Source organism: Bacillus rossius, chromosome 12 (genome assembly GCF_032445375.1).
Source record: "Bacillus rossius redtenbacheri isolate Brsri chromosome 12, Brsri_v3, whole genome shotgun sequence".
In the NCBI taxonomy this organism is placed as follows: Eukaryota; Metazoa; Arthropoda; class Insecta; order Phasmatodea; family Bacillidae; genus Bacillus; species Bacillus rossius.
This window is the reverse complement of record NC_086339.1, coordinates 44,728,957-44,751,467: the sequence shown is the minus strand read 5'-3', so window position 1 is coordinate 44,751,467 and position 22,511 is coordinate 44,728,957. Positions and strand designations below refer to the sequence as shown.

The 22,511-nt window shown below is 37.3% G+C and overlaps 2 protein-coding genes across 4 annotated transcripts in view; both read left to right on the top strand.

Moving 5' to 3' along the window:
* The first annotated feature begins 2,308 nt into the window (after positions 1 to 2,308).
* Positions 2,309 to 22,511, top strand: part of LOC134537894 (zinc finger protein 260-like) — a 104,356-nt gene continuing 84,153 nt past the window's right edge. For 2 of the 3 annotated variants that reach the window (XM_063378819.1, XM_063378820.1), the window contains exons 1-5: positions 2,337 to 2,476; positions 3,560 to 3,616; positions 3,694 to 3,750; positions 17,916 to 17,975; positions 18,053 to 18,109. In XM_063378819.1, the coding sequence (XP_063234889.1) occupies positions 3,563 to 3,616; positions 3,694 to 3,750; positions 17,916 to 17,975; positions 18,053 to 18,109 (228 nt within the window). In that variant the 5' untranslated portion in view covers positions 2,337 to 2,476; positions 3,560 to 3,562. Of the gene's footprint in view, positions 2,477 to 3,559; positions 3,617 to 3,693; positions 3,751 to 17,915; positions 17,976 to 18,052; positions 18,110 to 22,511 lie in introns of all 3 variants that reach the window. The other variant, XM_063378818.1, reaches the window with a different exon arrangement.
* On the top strand, positions 19,503 to 20,021 carry LOC134537895 (cation channel sperm-associated protein 2-like). Its single transcript, XM_063378824.1, has one exon. It carries the CDS (start codon positions 19,503 to 19,505, stop codon positions 20,019 to 20,021), a length of 519 nt encoding a protein of 172 aa, XP_063234894.1.

Genomic DNA, 22,511 nt, shown 5'->3' with positions numbered 1-22,511 from the left:
ATTTTGGTTTTACATGAATAAACGATGAATTTTTGGCCGTATTTATGTTTGCTGTTTTTAAGATATTAGGGGGGAAATTGTAATCGTAAAAGTTCCGTTAAAGTTCATATAAAAGGAAAAAAATATATATACAGTTATGGATCAAATCGGCAACAGATAGGACACCAAAAATCAGTGCCCTAAAAATAAGGGACTGGCTGTGTCCTATCGTGCACTGGGAATATGGTTAGGTTACAGGTATTACATATTCAACACCTAAACCCATATTTTTGTGTCTTGGAATACAGCCCCTACTCACCTAGCAAGGAGGCTAGAAAATTAAGCCCCATTAAACTCATCAGGTATAATTTCCCAAAGTTAAGTGCCAGGAATAGTGCGTCTCAGTGTGTGTGTGATGGCCCTGTAAGGGCATCCCAATTCGCTAACGTAAATTCTTGCCCGTGCGGCCTGGGGCCTTAATTAAAGAGGAAAACTGCATGAGTGCAACATAGTCGTAATTAATTATATAATGTGCAGCGAGGGGAGTGTTTGAATAATAAGCGAACAGTCGCGAACTTGAGCCCGACTTTGGAATGTTTTATCGGCTAATTGTGTGGCCACAAATTCAATAGACACAGAACCAGTTGAGAGTAGCCTTAAATCTAATTAAAACAAGAGTGACATGTAATTATCACGTATGTTTTCCAGTTTAATTTGTATAACGGTAAATTCGTGATTTTGGCGAGAGGGAACAATGGCTCCCTCCCCGGCGCCATGTTCCCCCGGCAGTTGTTCGCGGATCGCAGCCTAGGGCGGACATGTTCGTCCCGCGGAGTGTCATCACCTTTGTCTCACTGATCGTCATTATTTAATTCTTCAAAACCTTTTTCAGTCACCCTCCGCGAGTCCCTGAACCAAGCACGGTACTGGGCTTAACCCGGCCGCTTTTCATTTCACTCCCGTGACGTGTACATGTCGCCACGCGAGTAACAGCATAACGGACCTGGCCGACTCCAGACCACAGAACTTTTGCTAAGACAACCTCGCAAACGCCTGTCGGTCACAAACTTTAGTAATTAGCGAACATGTTACGTGTAAACTCAATTATAATTTATGGGGCTGGCCGACTCCAGCCGAGACACACCGTATAACTGCCACTAGGGTACGTGGACAATTAGCGTAAGCAGAGTAGGTGCTCTACCTTATACTTTATTTGAATTAACGTGTCAGTGTAAAGTGTTAGTGCAACATGTCGAAAATAATTGTGTACTTTGTAAACAGAGTTTGCGGCATCGCAAAATTAAGTGAAGCGCACAGAGCGTAATAAAATCCACCAATCGGACCTTGCCGTCAATTATTTCACTCAAACCAGTAATCACCTCAACCGACCCTCCGCATATGGTGTGTTGCCAATCAACTCACAGCCTACAGACCTAGTTAACACGCTGGGGCTAACGAACCACACCCTGCTCTACCACCCGGTGTCTTCAACAACGGCTAGACACACGGGCACCCTCCTGGTAAATTCGGCATAGAAACAACTCACTTCACACAAGGTCCTCCCCAGGTTGCGACCACAAAAACCGGGTGATGGCGATATAAATGTAATGACAATAAGACTCATCTATAGTACACTTCTAATGAAATATAAACTAGGCCTACATACATCTGTATCTCGTTTATTATCAAAATTGTGTTGCAAAATGACAAAAATAGAAATGCAAAACTATATGACCATGATTTTATAAGTAGGTATACTTCTATTTTTCCAAAAATAAGTATGTATATATTCTGTATCCAGTATTAAAATATATGTATAGGTACTCTACTAGGCCCAAACAAGAGGCATGTTTTAATCTTACATGAACACTTTCGAGGACAATGATTAAACTTACTTGTGAAAAGTTAAATTCTTCTGTTTTTCTACTTCCAGCTGTTCGGCCCCCTTCCCCGCACTCCTGTTCATGCTTCGTGCACACATATGCTGAACAAGACGACATTTCACGTAAATAAACACTCCAAGAGCTCGAATTACTATCTAACACGATCCAAAGTTAACACAACTGTCCTAATTTAAGTAAAACACTTCCAATTTAGCGCTAACAGTTTTCACTTAGTATATAGAAATGTAATTTACTACATACTCTTGTACACAATCATTTTTCTCAAGTCAACAGTCTTAATTTGTTTAATATTCATTCCTTTTCCACCACCATTCATATATCACTTATGAGAAAATGCGATTTTCTTCATGTCACAATATGGCGGCAACCTGCTTTCCGTTACGTCCCCAGACTTCAGCTGAGAAACCGACAAACTGGGTTTATGCTCCATTTGTAACTTTCTCTAATCTCTGCTTCGATGTGTTCGGGTTGTAAAAAGATAATAATAAATAAATAAAAATAAAATCGTGGTCGTTAAAGAAAGGAAAATGAGCTGCTATTGTTTGTTTTTCAGATAGTGATGGAAGTTAAAAAATATATAATATTATAAGCAGGTATATTAAACCAGGGTCTACTGTACGTGTCATTTGCTTTTTACTTTCAATAACTCTTTTAAAGTTTAAATTCAATAACTTTGTGTAACAGTAATGGAAAAATAAATCTAACCTTACCAAAATTGTGGACGTCTATGTTCGAGCGACTATCGCGAGACTATGGCACTATGAGACACTTTAAGAACCCATGTAATTACTATCATTTGTAAGTGGCTTACCCTGAGAGATTTCTATGGTCGGATACTGGGGGAAGAATCGAGCCTAGAACCCACACGGGTCACGTCACGGCCCTGTAGTTCATTGCCTCAGCAGTGGTTCCACGTGGTGGCACCCAAGTTTGCAACGAAGAACATCAGTGATCATTAGAAACACGCATAACCCTCCCCCCCCTTCCCCTTCTAATAGACAACAGGTATCCTCGTTCACGTACGTCGCAAAAAATAATCATACTTGTAAACAAGCAACAATGTTGAACGCAGCTTGAGTGCACAGGATGAAAATTTAAAAAATTTGATATCTCCTAAAGTATTTGGAATTTCTTATCTCCGCCGGGTTTAATGAATAGAGGAAGTTAAAGAGCACAGAATAAAAGTATTTTCAGAATTTTAAATATTTTTTTTAACAAATATCGCCCAAATATGAAAATTAAAATATTTGATATCTCCTAAAGTATTTGGAATTTCTTATCTCCGCAGGCTGAAATGAAAAGAGGACGTATAAGAGTATAATGAAAGTTATTTCAGATTTTTGAAATATTTTTTGACGCTAATCCGTACACTACATATTTACCTTTGATTCATCAGTCTCATTTCTATTCTGTAGATACCATTAATGTGCAAAAAATTAATAGTTGAATAAATATAAAATAATATATTTTATAAATAAAAAGTACCTTTAGATAAACAATTATATTTGTTACTAAATATTTTTTTTTGTTATTTTTTTTATGTGAAATGTTTTTAATGTACTGTACAGCTCCTATATTGCCGATGTAATGAATGGTATGCAGATGATGTGTTAGAAATGTATATTGTAATGCACAAGGTGTTGTTTACTGCTTGTAACTGGTGTTGCTTGTTGCAGGAGATGGAACAGAAGCCAGTGGTTGAGATGGAGTTTGTGAAGGTGGACAGCATCAAGGTACAGTAGCCTGCAAGTGTGTGTAGCTGCTGTCTCCTTGTACCAGAGCAGTCTTCTCCACTGTGGTTGTGTTGCAGGAGGAGGTCGAGGAAGAGACTCCACTGGCTGGCGTCCAACCAGCTGCTGTGTGGCAGGTGAGTCGTGGTTTCACTCTGTCTTTTTGCTGATGACTTAAAGATATATAGAAAAATCTCTTTATATCATGACAGCTATCTACTACAATGTGATATTACAGAAATTGCAAATTGGTGGACAAATAATTTAGTCAATCTAAACATGGAAAAAACTGCTATCATTAGGTACCTTCTCTAGAAAAACCTACCCGTTGCAATATGAATACAAACTTGATAACTCACCTATTAAAAAACCTCAACATGTTAAAGACCTGGGAATTTTATTGGAACAAAAAACTATTTTTTCATATTCACATTGAAAACATTATCTCGGTATCTAACAAAATACTTGGTCTAATTAAATTTATCACCTTTAACACCTCCAATACTGACTCTAATCTCTCTCTCTCTATACAGCTCTAATAAGATCAAAACTTGAATATGGTTCTATTATATGGAATAGCATCAATAACACTGATATTGAAAAGCTTGACAGGATTCAATCTAAAGTATCTGACTATATTAACAAAAAATTAAATACCATAAATAACATAGATTTAAATTCCCTCCTTGGTTCATTATCAACTAGAAGAAAGATCTTAGATGCCATTTTTGTCTTCAATTGTTATTATGGTAATCTTATATGTCCTCATATATTTGATGTTACTGGCATTAAAATTCCTTCTTTTAATAGCCGTAACCCACCTTTTTTGTGCACACTTTTAAATACAAATGATATTATATATAGATTTGTTAACAATTTTAATATGTTGTCACTTACAACCTACCAGAGAGAAAAAAATTGTTAAAAAAATTATTTTTTTGGCATCCAAAGATTAATTATCTTTATGCTCTAATGTTATTACCTAAATTATTTAATACCAGATGTATTAATCTAAGGATACTAACTGTATTTATCTACATAATATTATATGTTCTGTACTTATACATTTATTACTCTCATGAAACATTTTTGTTATTTTAAGTAATTTTTAGAAGTTAAGCACTTATATGGATATTTGTATGTTATGTTGTCTTGTCTTTGTTTTTGTCCTACTATTTGTTGTTCTTATAATTTATTGTTTTGTTCCTATTTTTGTTCTGTTACTGTATTTGTTTTTTTACTTGTCTTACATGTTGTGCCCACCGTTGGAGCCTTGTGCTGTTGGTGTGGCATGTAACAAATCAAATAAAAAAAAAATAAAAAAAAAATAAACCATTTAACCAGTGTTGAAACATGTGGCCTGCCAAAGTGATTCTAAATGTAAGTTGATACCATCTTGTAGCACAATTTTTGTGAACCTAAAATATGAAATGTTAAAACCAGTTAATACAAAATGATCATACTATGAATTTAGAAAATCATTTATGGCAATGACTTCTGTATGCAACGTGTATTTGTGGAAGAACATACTAACAAATTCACATCATTATCTGCCAAATAATTATTAAACACTTATTCCATTTCATAATTTCTTCTTGGGTCAACACATATAATTGTGTTGTACAGTATAGGTATATACCTAATATTACTGCCCATTGAGTGCTTGGACAAGGTGTGATGGAAAAGAAGCATATGTGGGACAACAATTTGTTTTAGTTTAGACAAACTTGCATCATGAAACATCTGTGGCTCAATTGAGGACTTCACAAAGATTCAAATGTTTTCAGAGTTAAACTTGTTAAATTAATTTTCAAAATTTTGGTTTTTTAGTACCGTCAAGCGGGGTGACTACGGTCACGGGGGTGACTATGGTCAAAGCAAAGATATATTTTAAGATTGCTCCTATCCTACAATAAATTACACTACTAGCAATAACTATATTTTTTACAGAATATATGAACATATTGAAATATAACAGGAGAATGTTAACTTAAACTTCGCCAATATATATATTTTTTTTGTTAAATTTTTTGTACCAGCAAATTTACCTCAAAATAAATGTTGGCTAAACTGTTTAACACAGCTGATCAGTGTCATGTGGTATAGCAAAAGGAGTACTTGTGTAACCTGCACCAAGATTTCAGGATTTTAGGTAAGTAAACATGTAAGCATTTATTTTAAAATTGCTGTATGCCATTAATATTTCTAATAAATAGTGTAAATACATAAATAATTTGGGGTTACTATGGTCATTTGTTAATTTTCATTATAACCTATGAAACATGCATATTTTTTAAAATATTAATGTCTACGATAGGTAACCTATTCAGAATTAACTAGCAATTAGGCCTTAAATGTATAAAAACAAGAATACAGATACTTATCACTGTGTTCTTTTTATATTTATTTGCAGGTGATCTTCATGGTGAGAACCTATCAACGATCCCCTGGGTCGCGATCCTACATGGATTACAGCCCAGAACAAATGGATTCAGCAATTACTGCTGTTAGAAAGGGAATGAGCATGACAGCTTCCGAAAGATACAAAGTAAAAATGGAAGCGTTGAGGAAAAGATGCAAGAACATGGACATGAAGAGACCATGGGGACAGACAATATTAACGGAAGCTGAAGAATCTTTGTTGTGTTCTTACACCACCCAGCTTGCTGAATGGGGCTTCCCAATAACCTCATTTGAGTTACGTTTGCTCGTGCGATCAAACTTAAAAAGGCAGGGTAAAACAATCACAAGGTTTTCTGATGGGTGTACCCCAGGAGTAGAGTGGGCTCGGTCGTTCATAAAACGCAACAGTGAAAAAATATGTTCCCGCATGGTCTCAAACATCAACCCCAATCGTTCTCAGTGAAGTCCTGAAGATGTTAACAACTATTTTGACAATATGGCAGACATTAGTAACAGAATCTACAGACTTAGGACTTTTCTTAAAAAATCTCGAGGGGGTTTCTTTATTTGGTCAGACAAGCCAGATGTTTTTGTCATTGACAAAGCACAGGTAATCAGAATTCTTCCTGCATCAGTTGAAGAGAGAAGAGGCAGGTTAATGTTTCATGTAACGTTTGATAGCTTTAATGTTGGTTAAACTGTTCAACCGAACGTATGTTTTTTAGTGACGTTGTTGGAGAATTTACAAATTGGTTGGCAAAATGAACAATTATGGAACTGCATGTAACATAACTATGGGTACCGTAGATATGATGCCCTATTTAGGACTATTTTATATATTTCACTCTTGTGTATTGCTATGTATTCATTATTTTGTGTGACCATGTTCACCCCTTTAAAAATTCACCATTTTCAGAATGTTTTGCATTGGTTTTGTGTTGTGACCATAGTGACCCCAATCGGTGAGGTGACTATGGTCACAATGTATTATTTTTTTACTTAAATATATAGGCTCAAAAAAATTCATGATAATAGTATTTTGAAAGCCAGAATCATGTACTGTGTTGTACAAATTTTTAATGAAATATATAATTACATATAACAAATCTGGTATGAAAAAACCATTAAAAGTGACCATAGTCACCCCGCTTGACGGTATGAGCCACAAGCTATTACTGGATACATGCACTAGCATTTAAGCAGATTTAGCTAAGGTAAACCTAAAACATTTTGTTTCTCAAAAGGAAATAACACAAATCTTCGATAGTCACGGACTACAGGAATGCTTTTGTATTATTCATCTAAAAATATGGTTATATATGTCAATAAAATGCAAACACCAACTGGGTGCCATAACCTTGGCCTGTATAATCAGCTGATACACGGTATTTTTGAACACATAGTTTCTCAAGAATACTCACCAAATCTTGGGGATGGTATAGGAGTGTGCATTTCAGATTTACCTTATTTGTTTTTCATAATTAAATATGTATGTGGGTGTAGGTTCTGTTTACTTTTTTAAACACCTGTAAAATCAAGTCATTTTGACTTTGGTGGATTAGGAGGAATGAAGGGGCTTTTCTCAGAATTCCTTACCGCTCAGTGGGGTGTCATGCTCTTCGACTAGCCTGAATAGAGGGTTGGGGAAGATCTGCCAACTGCCTGCCTCGGAGAGACATAAGATTACCGCTCGGTTTTTTTTGTCAATTCTCCCCACACTTCTTTGATCGTTTGACCCTCAAAGTGCATACGTGATTAAACCTGTAAGTAACCGTATTCAACCCAGCAGATTAATAATAAATATTAAATTTGTACGTACATATGTAAATAAGTATAAAGAACACTTTACATATACGATAAACATATTTTACATTTTACCGCGGTGGGTTGGTGGCGAAACTCAGATTTTTTCTCTTCCACAAGTTATGCTAGATCAAGTTATTTATTATAACATACTCAACTAGTTTGGCATGCCTTTACTAAGTAAGCTAATCCATGAGATGACACAAGAACTCTCCTACACAGCCGACCACTAGAATCAGTGAGGTTGGTCAGTAATGCAGTTTACCTTCCCGTAAAAAAAAGTTTGGTTATATACTGTACAATAAAGGTTTTGCGCTTCTACAGGTTTTCTTGCTTTACACATTTTGTCACAGCTATATGATTGAACAACTAATTATGTGAATTTTTGTTGTAAAGCGGTATTTTTTGATATATGATTAAAATTAATAGTTTTCTGTACAACAATATGAAACGTGATCTTTTTATATAATCAATTTATATTTGTAACTGAATATTTATGTCCACAAAATATTGTAGCTTATTGCAATTATTTAAGTTGTTTGAATGTATTATGCATGTTGCGGCCGTGTGTTCACGCAGACCGGTCGTGTTTGTGCGCGCACTCCGTGTTTATGCTCGTAATAATCATTCTATAGTTGTGTATGTAAATGTGTTATCAATATTGAGTCGTCTTTCCTAGATCAACCCGAATTCCCGGGGTTTGGATTATCTTTCAGTGATGCTTCAGCTACCGATTTAATTCCTGCTGACCACATGAACATGATAAGATCTCCGACCAAAAATCGGTCTTCGTTTACTTCTGGATGTCTGAATCAGCATCCACCGTCAGCAGTCCTGAAGCCAGATAATACAAAGCTTGAAGTTATGAACATGGAAGAACTATTCAAATTGATAAAGTCCGTTTGTGTTAAAGTAGATGAGCTGAGTAGTGAAAATCAAGTGCTAAAACACTTCTTCTTGACGCACGAAATGAAACCCATGAAATTAAGCAAGAACTGATTCATCTTAGGCAAAGTCTAAACGTAAAAAATAATCAGGGTATTTCATACAATCAGGTACTATCGAATCCTGCTGGTAACAAGGCTACCGATGCGTTCGTGTCCATTGCTGGTTCCAGTGACGTCACACCTGCAGATGACCTACTTTCTACTCAGCGTTACTCGCGCGCTGTCAAGAGCTCAGTCCGCATGACGCAGCATGCTGACAATGACAACTTTACACTGGTGCAACGTGCACCCAGTAAAAGAATTACTGCAACCAACGAATTGAAACGTGAACCTGAAAAGAAAAAATCTCAAATTAAAGTGGGCATCAGGAACACAACATCTTTGAAAACTATTTCAAAACCACCTTACTTAAAAACAAAGGCTCTTTTTGTTACCAGGTTTGATCCTCAAGTACAGGAAAAAGAAATCATTGACTATATCTCAAATGAATTAAATTTATCGCAAATCAAGGTGACTAAACTGAGAACCAAATATAATTCTTATGCATCATTCCATGTTTCAGTACTTGAAAATGATTTCAACAGGATAAACAACATTGTTTTTTGGCCTAGTGGCTGTATGATAAGCCCCTTTTACGGCAAACTACACCAGGAACAGATTCTAAATAACGAAACAATTAACGATGAGCCGAACGTTCAGCCACGGCCCACTCCTAGCCGTGCATCAACCAATGTATGTGCGTCAGCATCCTTGGTGTCCGGAGGAGCACTTTAATCTCACGTCCTAACGCCAATCATTAAGGAGTTTGATATCTACTATTAGAATGTCAGAGGATTAAGGACTAAGTCTGTTGAGTTCTATGATAATATTGTTAGCTCACATTTCGATATTATTTGCCTAACTGAGACTTGGCTTAATGGAAATAGCATTACGTCACACTATTTCACAGACCAATACCATGTCTTTAGAAATGACAGAAATGCTGAACAAACCAATAAATCAAGAGGCGGTGGTGTTTTATCTGCTGTTAAGAAGTCGAAATTTATTTCTGTTCAACTGTACGTTGTTTTTGACTTTCCTGGTGTTGAAACAGTTTGGTTTAAAATAAAATCATCTTCTAGCAAATCTTTAATTATTGGAAATATCTATTTACCTCCAGATTTAACGGCAGAGTTTGTCCGCATATATTTTGAATTTTTAGAAGATAAACTCTCCTCATTTCAAGATGACATTTTGATACTCGGTGATTTCAATGTACCGGGTATAGATTGGAATAATCTTAATCTTAACCATTTCCATCAGGCGACTATGAACATTAACACTAAGGTGCGCCATTTACTTAACTTTATATCTGTACATAGTCTAAAACAGTGCAACAATATTCAAACTCATATAAATCTTTTAGACTTGTGTTTAACCAATCTACAGCTGTGTTCAGTGACAAAGGCTTATGATGTTCTTATCAAAGAAGATATTTATCATCCTGCATTAAACATCAACATCAAGATTGAGTCCTTCAAAAACAGTTCCAACATTACATCAACGTTTAGAAACTATAAAAAAGGTGATTTTCTCGGTCTTTTCAATTCCATCAAAAATCATGACTGGTCAGATATATGAATATCTTTATTCCAATCACAAACAAAAAATCATCTAAATTTCCAATTTGGTTTACCAGTGAGTTAATTCAAGCATTAAAGTCAAAGAAGCATTTCCATAAGCTTTATAAAAGAAACAACAACACGTATTACTATTCACTTTTCTCTTACTATCGTAAATTAGTAAAATATTTAATAAAAAGAGACAAAATTCAATGGACTCGAAATACCAATAATTATATTAAAACTAACCCTAAAAAATTTTGGCGATATGTCAAACTAATGAAAGATGGTTTTTATGAACAGCATTCTCTAAAAATTAATGGAACTATCACGAATGATCCCGCTGAACTAGCCAATGGATACGCTAAATATTTTTCCAGTGTCTACGAACCTTCTACATGTATCCAACAACCTGTGACAAACAATATACATTTAGTATCTATTCCTGTGCCCACAATCTCAGAATGTTTAGTATTATGGGGCATAAAATCGTTGAAATCATCCAAATCTACTGGTCCTGATGGCATACCTAATTTCATTATAAAAGGCTGCTCTGAATTATTAGTCCCTCTTTTGCTGCATATTTTTAATTTTAGTTTACAATCCTCTGTTTTCCCGGAGAAATGGAAAACTGCTAAGGTGATACCTATCCACAAAAAAGGCTCTAAACAGAATGTTAACAATTATAGGCCTATTTCTCTACTCAATGGTTTTTCTAAAATATTTGAAAAAATAATTTTTAGATTTTTAAATTTCCAGCTTAAGAACAGTTTATCGAACAGTCAGCATGGTTTTAGGAAAGGTTTATCGACCACCACTAACTTGCTTACTTTTTTAAATCCTATACACAGAGAGGTTACCAACAGAGGGCAAGTGGATGCCTGTTATTTTGATTTAGCCAAGGCCTTTGACACTGTGAACCATTCTATACTTCTTAAAAAATTATTTAACTTTGGTTTAACTCAAAATTTTACAAACTGGTTTTCTAATTACTTAACTAATAGAAGTTTTTATGTTACAATTAATAACCACAATTCTTCCCTGTTTAGTATCTCTTCTGGTGTCCCTCAAGGAGGTACATTATCGCCTCTTCTTTTTAATTTATATATAAACGACCTACCTCAAATTCTCAACCATTCTACAGGAATACTTTTTGCCGATGATCTAAAAATATTTAGGAATATAATAACACAGAATGACTGTATTTTATTACAAAATGACATTTCCCAAGTAAACAATTGGTGTAAATTTAATCTGGTTACACTAAATAAACACAAAACATTTGTTATATCCTTTACAAGGAAATATCAACCACTTAATTTTGATTATATTTTAGAAAACTCTGTAATCACGAAATGTTCAACAATTAAGGATCTTGGTGTTATTTTAGATTCTAAATTATTTTTCCATAATCATGTAAACTATTTATACATGTCTTCCCGCAAAACCCTTGCTATGATCAAATTTATTACTTTTTATGCTACCAATTCAGACTCAATTCTCTCCCTGTATTTTGCCTTAATAAGGTCCAAATTAGAATATTGTTCAGTAATCTGGAATGACATCAAGTCGGCCGATGCAAATAAACTAGAAAGTATACAAACAAAATTAATTAATTTAATAAACTTAAAAAACCTTCCTTCACCTGCTTTAACTCCTCTTGGTGCACGTAGAGTATATTTAGATTCTCTGTTTGTTGAAAATTGTTTTAACGCTAAAATTAACTGTACTTATCTCCTGGAAACCACTGGGTTAAAAATACCACAATTTAATTCTCGTTTATACCAAACATATTGTACTCTACATAACTTTAATGACATAATATACAGATTAGTTAGGAATCACAATAATAATCAATTGTCTAAACTTAAAAATTTATCCTCTTAACTTGTCCTCTACTCACATGTTATATTTTGTATTATCCATTTTTTTTATATATTTTGTGTATAGTTTAATAATTATGTAAATAACATTTCGCTAAGTAATGTGTCATGTTATCTTGTCCTTTTGGTATTTATATCATTTCTGTTTTCATGTTTTGTGTTTATCCTGTGCTGTCTCTATTGTGATAGTGTTTGTTTTTACTTGTTTTGTGTTGTACTTGTTTTGTGTCGTGCCCACCTCTAAAGTCTCAAGACTGTCGGTGGGCATGTAACAAATTTAAATAAATAAATAAATAAATAAATAAGTATTAGTCCGGTCAAAATAGACATAAAAATAGTGATCAAATAACAAAAATTCCGACAGAGCTGAATTTTGGTAGATATCTTGGGTACACCAGTAGAAATAAAAGTGCCAAAAGTCCCCATAAATCCCATGTGTGCTTAAAAAGTTATTCAAGGTCAAAGGTCAAAAGTTTCGGTTTTTTGGCTTTTTCTCAAAAACTGTAACTTTATTAAAAATATAGCCTAGACAATAATTGTAGATTATAAAATTATCTACAAAAATGGTCCTAATCCTTTTTTTCCCCTAAGAATCACCATTCAGACGAATACGTACACAGCCTTACAATCGTCAATTTATCTAGAAGAATTCATTTAAATTTAATAGAGTTTAAAATTGAAATTTATGAAACACAGAAGGCTATTATAAAGTTCAAATCCACTGCAGAAACACTTGCCAAACAGTATTTTTTGTGGTTCTCTGCATGTGTATTTTGTGGTTGTTTCTGGTTCGATACTGAAGTATTTTTTTCATGTTGTTTTGATATATAAAATGGATACAAAGATAAAAATACAAGGAACAGGAAGAATCTTAACGATTTCAATAGTTCTCTGTAGTGACTCTGAGGTGGTTTGTTCGTTTAAAACCTTATTGTTCATTTTTTTTTAAGTTGGTTTGGTTTATAACTCTAAAAATTAATGCAGTATCTAATAGAGTGAATAAAAGAAAATATGCTGTTCATATACAATTGTATTGGCATAATTTTTCCAGCCTTTAAATCATTGAAATAAAAGTAATAAATTGTTGATATAGTAAGGTAGATTTTGGAGAAAGACTTCCTATTGTAGCGGTTACCACGGTGTTACGTGTGACTTCCGGAAAATTTTTACAAAGTTTTTCGTTACATAATTCAGTGTCCCCAAAATCATCTTCATCTATATATATTGACGTCGTCCGGGCCTGCGGCCCCTTTGAGCCCGATATGACACCGCCCAACCACCGTCTCTGTTTAAACCTCCCGCTCGTGCGTGCGTGTGTGCGTGTGTTTCTAGCCCGGCAAGAGGGCGCTTAGAAGCAGTGCGGCGACCCCCTAATTTGCTAAGTTTTAATGTTAATTGTAAACCTTTTGTTTTCATTCATCTTTGCCCCAGTGTTTTGTGCAGTTACTCATGTATTTCTTTAATTTAAATATCATGTTACTTGAAAGAACCACAGACGTTGCCCGGGCGGACCCGAATAGGCACGGACTTGGACGAGGGTAGGAATGTTTTTATATAAACTCTCAATAACTACGTAAATATTAATGTACTTTAAATTGCCAGTAGTTTTTATATATTTTTTAATGTTAATCTATAATTTACTTAACTTTCGCCGGGGCACGGAATCACAGAATGTAATAACGGTAATTGTGTTGGCGCGGAGGCGCCATGTTAGTCGAGACGAGCAGAGCTCTCGCCCCAGTCCATCTTCATCACTGACCGAGACAAGACGCGCCAGCACCCCGGGGACCTCAACCGTTGTAAACCACTGATCAAGTAATTCTGTATCTTTAATTATTCTTAAATCTTTTTCGTCCGTCAATCCTCGGGGCAGCTCTCGGTCGGCGGGCTGCATTAATAATTAATTGTCTCAGTCGAGTTTTTTAACCATTGTGTACTAAGCATACTTTATAGCATGGCCACGTGTGTGGACCATGCATTCACTTAAGTCGATTCGTGCCTCAGGCATTTTAACCGTGTAAAGTGTAACGTGCGTAGAGGGAAGCGTGTTCGTGGAATTAATCTGGGTATAAGTAAATCCTGAGTACTTTATTTAACCACGTGGTGAGTGAGCCTACTTAGCCTAGGAGTGTGGCGTGCCCGACGCCTAGAGCGGGCCAGGTCTGGATAGATAGGGTAGAAAGGGCTGGTAACTCGTCCCCACCTGGGCTACGTCACGCCCTGAGAGCAAGACTCAGCCGGGTCCACGTGCCTTTACACGTGGTGGCGCCCATGCATAACACCTTAAAGTCACCGGGAACGTGCGTGCAGCCCTCAATATATATATATATAAACACATACATTTTAGGGATGCGATAACTGACGTAATTTGCACTAAACATTTCCAAACTAATACAAAAAAATAACATTGAGAAAACTCAGTCAAGATTGTTAATGGTAAAAATCTGACCAATGGGGCAGAAATGGGGTAGGTTTTTTTTTTTTTAATAGGACAATTGCTATAACCCCCGCATCCGTATGAAGAGTTATTATACCTAGTTAAATTCATACCAAAGACATTTGTTAAAATAACAGCAAGGAATAATAAAAAGGGGTTAAAGGACAAAAAAAATTCTTAATTTTCTTAGGCATGCCATCAAGTCAGTTCAAATTGTTTGCAAATTTGAGATGTTATCTAAAAATGTTGATAAAGTGACTTTTAATAAGTCTAAACATTGTTGCAAGGAGTTCAAACGATTGGAATTGAAATACAAACAAAAATTATAATATTCTTTGCCATATAAAATATAAATTACAGTCTTATTTTCTGCAAACATAATAAATATTATCTACAACTTTCGTCTGAAATAATACTTTATACGACCAACCAAAACTGTAAGGGTATGAAAAAAACAGTGGCTAAAGAACAGAACATTTCTTAACTACCTTACTAAATTCACAACCAAATCTGATACAATTTATCATATATATTCTAAATAGTATCTACCTAAATTGTTTCTCTAAAACAAACTTTCATACATTTGAGAATATTTCATTTTTTAAAGAATTATGTTGGAATATTATGGAAAGATTCCAGTAGTAAAAGATGAGTTTATTATATGAAATAAAGGGACGTATATACTATTAGAAAACCAACCAACTATAAAAAAAATTATTTAAATTGAAAATGACTATACTACACATAAATCACAGATTTTAATTTGCCAAAATTACAATAACATTCAAAATATTGCGTGACCTGATATTTACAGAGCGGACCATGTAGCAAATGAGGACACGTTTTGCTGTCAAAAGTAAAATAAAGAAAAGCCATTTATGCGGTTTGAAACCAAATAATTAAAATGTGTTAGCCAACACTGCATGCTTGTAAGCGTACAACTGCTACATTGGTAAGGCACAGTTTTGCTAGTAAATCTTTCAGATTCCTAACCATATTATTTGCCTAGTTTTCACAGATAGGTATCATTTCCGCTCTTATGAATAATATATTTTGAATGTATATTATATAATAGGTCACATTTGGTTCACACAATAGAACTATTAATATAAATATAATATTTTTTGCCATGATGAAAACTAATAGAGAATAAAATGTTAAGAATTAAAGTTCTACTGATTACCGTCAAATCAAATCTGTGAAATATTAGGAAATAAATGTTTCAGTGTTCAATATAGTTCGAAGGAAATGGAAGAGTTTTCGGCAATTAGCTTCAGAACTCCTCTCGATAGTTGGGACATCTAGCGGGCAAACTAAACTCATCGTGGAAACTGTGCCTGATGCCTGGCGGCGTAATACTGAACTCACATAACATTAGTTTATTTCACGAGCTACACAGGTCGGTTAAATAACAAGTTTTAAATTCAAATAATTTAAATTCTGTACGGCATGCAATTATTTAAGCGACATAGAATTGTTCAGGATACTTAATTTACATTGTGTGCAAAGTATAAGCCTTGTACAGTTTTTATAAATACCTAATATTTAGTTTTAAAATTTTCTTAATTGTAATTTAATAAAAAATAAATTTTTTAAAAAACTTTTTTCATGATATTTTAAAAATTCAAAGCTTTCTTTACAAAACTATGGCTGTTACATTTGTTTACCTTCAATGATATTCACGGGAGAAATAATTTCCCTGGTGGCTGCAAAACTATGGATCTTAGCCTTAAGTTGATAACATGAAGCCAACTGATTTTATTATTTAATCCAAATTTGAATGCTAGTTTCGTCAGTGACACTGATATAAAGAGTATATGTTCAACATATTGTTTAGTATGTCGTTTAGTTTTTCGTGACTATTTTTTTTATGAACTGGTTAAGCATATGCTGATATCTAGTTTATAATTGTTTTGGAGAATATATAGTCAAACTATGCTTTTATATTGGTTTTAATTATCTCTTTGGATTGAAAGTCCAATAACAGTTTGATTTGAGTTTAGTGTTTACTTATCATGGTTTCTATGTTGCCCCGGCTTAACAAATATTACAATTTCCTTTTGAGTGATGTTATTAACCTGATCTTTTGAAAGATTGATGACACTATTTCTTGAGTCTTTGAATTAATATGATAGTGAAATACGCGTGATTAGCTATTTCAATGATATAGAAGTATTTCCATTACATAGATAGTGACAATAGTCTACTTGAGAATTCACAGCAATAATTTAGTTTTAAAGAAAGTATATTCTAGGATGAGTAGCCTAAGCAATTAAGTTGTTACTATGAAATAGAGACACCATCTTTTCACTATGCATAGCTGTAATTAGATCAAAACCTGAATATCGTTCAATACTTTGGAATTGTATAATTAATAATAAATTTATAAAAAGACCATTTGATTTCTAATAAACTATTTGCTATATGCCGATTGTAGCTTCTCTGTCGGATTGTAGAATCTACTTAGACTCATCTTTTAGTTGCAAGTATATACTATATAATATAGACCTAAGACTTCCTCAATTCCATAGCCATCTATTATTGTCATATTCAGACTAACTACTAATATTCCTTTACCCCAGTTCTCTGGTGTGCATTTTTCTCTCCAGATAGTCTCATCTCACTGTATAGCCAATGAATTGCTACTACTGCTTCATCTGCCCCTAGAGATTTACCGTTAATTCATCCTTTTTGTTGCTTCCTTTACCTCTTTCCATGTGATATCCTCATCATACAACTCTGCCCTTACTTCCTGCTTGTCTGTTTCCTCTTCATTTTTGATCCTGCCTGGGCTAAACTGCATTTCAAATAATTACCCCACTGTTTCTTTTTCTCCTGTACTGACTTGACCATGCCTCCGTCATGTGTCATCTGAGTGTCTGAGCCCTCTCTTTCCTCCTACTCCGTGCTGGGCTGTATGATAGTTTCTTACTGCCTTCCATGAGGGGAACCTACTATAAGTGATCATTATCATCAGAGTGCAACAGAAAGTAAACTAAATTAAATTTCTTTGCTGACATTGTATGTCAGCAAAGCATTTAATAAAGCTTAAATTGCACTACCTATAAAATATGAATAATTCAATTGTGTAATAATTTGCTTACACAAATTCACATTTAAATTGCATGTTTGAATATTATGTATCACAAAATACAATGTTGTTCTGCCAGATCTCTCTACTGGCATGGGGTGTTGTTTACTGCTTGTAACTGGTGTTGTTTGTTGCAGGAGGAGATGGAACAGAAGCCAGTGGTTGAGATGGAGTTTGTCAAGGTGGACAGCATCAAGGTACAGTAGCCTGCAAGTGTGTGTAGCTGCTGTCTCCTTGTACCAGAGCAGTCTTCTCCACTGTGGTTGTGTTGCAGGAGGAGGTCGAGGAAGAGACTCCACTGGCTGGCGTCCAACCAGCTGCTGTGTGGCAGGTGAGTCGTGGTTTCACTCTGTCTCGGTCACAATGCCAGGCTGTCTCTCTTCGTAGCAGCCACAGTACTACTTACTAGAGGAGTTCTCTTTGTCTTATTGTTATGAATCAATGTTAAACTCTTTACTAAGTAATCATCATGCTCTTTCTGAAAATAAATACTGGAGCATATAGTGGCTGTGTTATCGTGACACAGATAAGTTACTGGTGGGAGTTTTCTCTTCAACCCATACATATAGGTACTTAGTAAATATAATGTTACGAATGTGAACAAGGCCGGGACACGTGCAGGTGCAGAGCTGGCTGGCGATTGCCGCAAATTGATATGTGCCGCGCGCGCCTGGAAGATAACAAGGATTGTCACTTTTCCCCCCTCCAGCCCACCACTCCCTGCATGGCGCCCTGCCTTTGACACGTAACTGATACCTGACAGCTGCGAGTTAAGCGAGTTGCAGACATGTGTTTCGAGAGATTTCTACCGTCGTGTCGGCGCGGATTGACGCGACTGGCCTCGGCCGCTCTCGTGAGTTCTGGAATTGCGCCGGGGCCTATATATATATATGCCCGAGGACGCTGGTCAGGAGTCAGTAGAGAGTGAGGAGAGTTCGGAGTGTTCAGTCAGGAGCTCTCCCGAGGCTGAGTTTCCGGGCGATAGTTTCGCGGGTGCGGCAGAGTGACAAAGTCCTTGGACGAAGGTACCAGGGCAGGGAGTAAGTGAGTTCAGTGGAGTCGGAAGTTTTCCCGCGGCAAAGTTTCCGAGTGATAGAGTCGCGGGATCGGCGGAGTCGCGAGCGAAGTTGCGAGTGAGGAGTCGAGCGTATCCTCGGCGAAGGGGAAGCGCGTTTGCGGCGGCGGAGTGCGGCGACCGAGTCTCGCGGCGGAGACCCACGAGGGGTGCTGCGGCGAGAGTTGCGCCCGAGGTGCGGCCCAGCGAGGTGTGTGGAACGAGTGACTGTGGAATAGACCTTTCTTTAAGTGTAATAAATTATTTGCCATTTTAGAAGATTTTTGTAAGTGACATAAGTAGTGGCAATAAATAAAACTGTGTAGTGTAATAAAATCTTTAATTGTGCTATCCTTTATGAACCTGCGGTAAATCGTAACATTTTGGTGTCAGAAGTGGGATAGCCTTAATTAATAGATTTAGGTCTCGGTTACATTATTAGAATAAAAGTTAAGGATATAATTTAGTTTACGAGAATATTGTTAGTGTTTAGAACTGTAGTGAATTTCAAAATTTTCTAGAGTTAGAGTATACTATAGTCATTGTTAGTTTTGAATGTAATAGAGTTATTGTTAGCTTAATTAGAAGGTTTGGCTAGGTCATTTAAAAATAAGAACGGTTTTAAAAAAAATTATTTAGGTTTTTTAATTAGTAAATGCTTTAGAGAGAAATGGCTGCTGAAGAGTTAAGGGTAGAAGATATCAGAAAGATAAGGGTTCTCCTGGAAGAAATGGTGAATGACATGAGGGCATGGAATATGAAGAACTGTGCGAAAGAAGTGAAGAGTGAAAATAATGAAAGTAAGGACCATCATGAAGAAACGAAGAGCGGGTCAAATAATAGCCTAGAGGAATTGAAGGATCAGGATGAAATGAAGAATGGCCAGGAAGAAATGAAGAATGAAATGGAGACCGAAGTGAATTTAAACCTAGAAGAGAAGAACAGCCAAGAGAAGAATAGCCAAGAGAAAAACAGCAAAGAGAAGAATAGTAAACAGAAGATCGGCCAAGAGAAGAACAGCGAAGAGATCGGCCAAGAGAAGAACAGCGAAGAGAAGACCAGCCAAGAGGAGACCAGCCAAGAAAACAACATCGAAGAGAAGTGCAGCAAAGAGAAGTACGGCAAAGAGAAGAACGACAAAGAGGAGAACAGTGAAGTGGATACCAGCCAAGAGGAGACCAGCCAATAGGAGACCTGCCAAGAAGAGAACAACATCGAAGAGATGTACGGTGAAGAGAAGTACGGCGAAGAGAAGAACAGCGAAGAGGAGACCAGCCAAGAAGAGAACAACATCGAAGAGAAGTACAGCAAAGAGAAGAACATCAAAGAGAAGAACAGCAAAGAGAAGAACAGCAAAGAGAAGAACGGCGAAAAGGAGAACGGCGAAAAGGAGACCGGCCAAGAGGAGACCGGCCAAGAGGAACCGGCCAAGGGGAGACCTGCCAAGAGGAGACATGCCAAGAGGAGACCTGCCAAGAGGAGACCTGCCAAGAGGAGACCTGCCAAGAGGAGACCTGCCAAGAGGAGACATGCCAAGAGGAGACATGCCAAGAGGAGACCTGCCAAGAGGAGACCTGCCAAGAGAAGACCTGCCAAGAGGAGACATGCCAAGAGGAGACCTGCCAAGAGGAGACCTGCCAAGAGGAGACCTGCCAAGAGGAGACCGGCCAAGAGGAGACCGGCCAAGAGGAGACCTGCCAAGAGGAGACCTGCCAAGAGGAGACCTCCCAAGAGGAGACCTGCCAAATGGAGACATGCCAAGAGGAGACCTGCCAAGAGGAGACATGCCAAGAGGAGACCTGCCAAGAGGAGACATGCCAAGAGGAGACATGCCAAGAGGAGACCTGCCAAAAGGAGACCAGCCAAGAGATCAGCGAAGAGGAAATTAGCCATTGAGAGGAGAACAGCCAGGACATGAAGATGAAAGAAGAGCTGAAGAAAAGCTCAGAAGTGGTGAAGATGGGTTACAAAGTGTGAAATATTGAACAAGAAGAAATGAAGATAAACCAAAGAGAGAGGGGAAAATGCCAAGAAGAGCTGAAAAAAGCCGAGAAGAGATGAACATGAGTCAAGAAGAGATGGAGAAGCGCAAAGAAGAAACAAAGAAAGACCAAGAAGAGACGCAGGAAGATCAAGAAGAGATGACGAAAGACCAAGAAAGGGGAAGGAAGACCAAGAAGAGACAATGAGAACACAAAGAGTGATGAAGATGGTGCAAGGAGTGAAGAATATGGTGCACGGAGTAACTGAGTGCAGTCCAGATGATATTTAGAACAATGAAGAGGGAATGAGGAACCAAGAAGAGACGAAGAAGAGCCGGGAAGATATGCTGTGTGAACGAGAAGCTACGAGAGAAGAAATAGAGAGAAAAAGGGAAGAAACAAGGAAATCGTTGGAAGACAATAAGCAATGCACTCAAGAGTATCGGGTCCGTCCAAGGCAACGGTCGGCCCGTCTCGGGCAGCTGGCTGAACGGCATGGGACATCTACGATGCAGAAGTGTCACCAGGTGACGAGAGAAGCTACATCTACTGCAAGAGAGGGTTATCTGGTGAGGCTGTACAGCCTGCGATGGAGGAAAGGCAGGAGGCCTAAACTTCGAGTAACATGGGGACACCCAGGAGGAGATGCATTACCTGTTCGGGACAAACAGGTTTAAGGAGGGGGCAATGTTACAAACGTGAACAAGGCCGGGACACGTGCAGGTGCAGAGCTGGCTGGCGACTGCCGCAACATGATATGTGCCGTGCGCGCCTGGAAGATGACAAGGATTGTCACTTTTCCTCCCTCCAGCCCACCACTCCCTGCATGGCGCCCTGCCTTTGACACGTAACTGAAACCTGACAGCTGCGAGTTACGCGAGTCGCCGACACGTGTTTTGAGAGATTTCTACTGTCGTGTCGGCGCGGATTGACGCAACTGGCCTCGGCCGCTCTCGTTCGTTCTGGAATTGCGCCGGGGCCTATATATATGCCCAAGGACGCCGGTCAGGAGTCAGTAGAGAGTGAGGAGAGTTCGGAGTGTTAAGTCGGGAGTTCTCCCGCGGCTGAGTTTCCGGACGATAGTGCCGCGTGTGCGGCAGAGTGGCAAAGACCTTGGACGAAGTTACCAGGGCAGGGAGTGAGTGAGTTCAGTGGAGTCGTGAATTTTCCCGCGGCGGAGTTTCCGGGTGATAGAGTAGCGGAATTGGCGGAGTCGCGAGCGAAGTTGCGAGCGAGGAGTCTAATGGATCCTCGGCGAAGGGGAAGTGTGTCGGCGGCGCCGGAGTGCTGCGACGATTTCCCGCGGTGGAGACCCACGAGGGGTGTTGCAGCGAGAGTTGCGCCCGAGGTGCGGCCCAGCAAGGTTTGTGGAACGATTGACTGTGAAATAGACTTCTTTAAGTGTAATTAATTATTTGCCATTTTAGAAGATTTTTGTAAGTGACATAAGTAGTGGCGATAAATAAAACTGTGTAGTGTAATAAAATCTTTAATTAGGCTATCCTTTACGAACCCGATGTAAATCTTAACAATATGTATGATTTGTTAACATTTTCAAGGTAAGGTTTGCATCTTCAGCCTGTTTACTTTAATTCTTCAGGAGGAAGTGGTGTAGTCACCTACTTGTTTCCCTTCTTGTTCCCGTCTCCTATTCCCGAACCACTACAAGGCAAAATATATATATTTTTTAAATTTTG

Coding starts and splice junctions, on each gene's coding strand:
- LOC134537895 (XM_063378824.1), top strand. CDS start 19,503: ATGGCTGCTGAAGAGTTAAGGGTAGAAGATATCAGAAAGATAAGGGTT.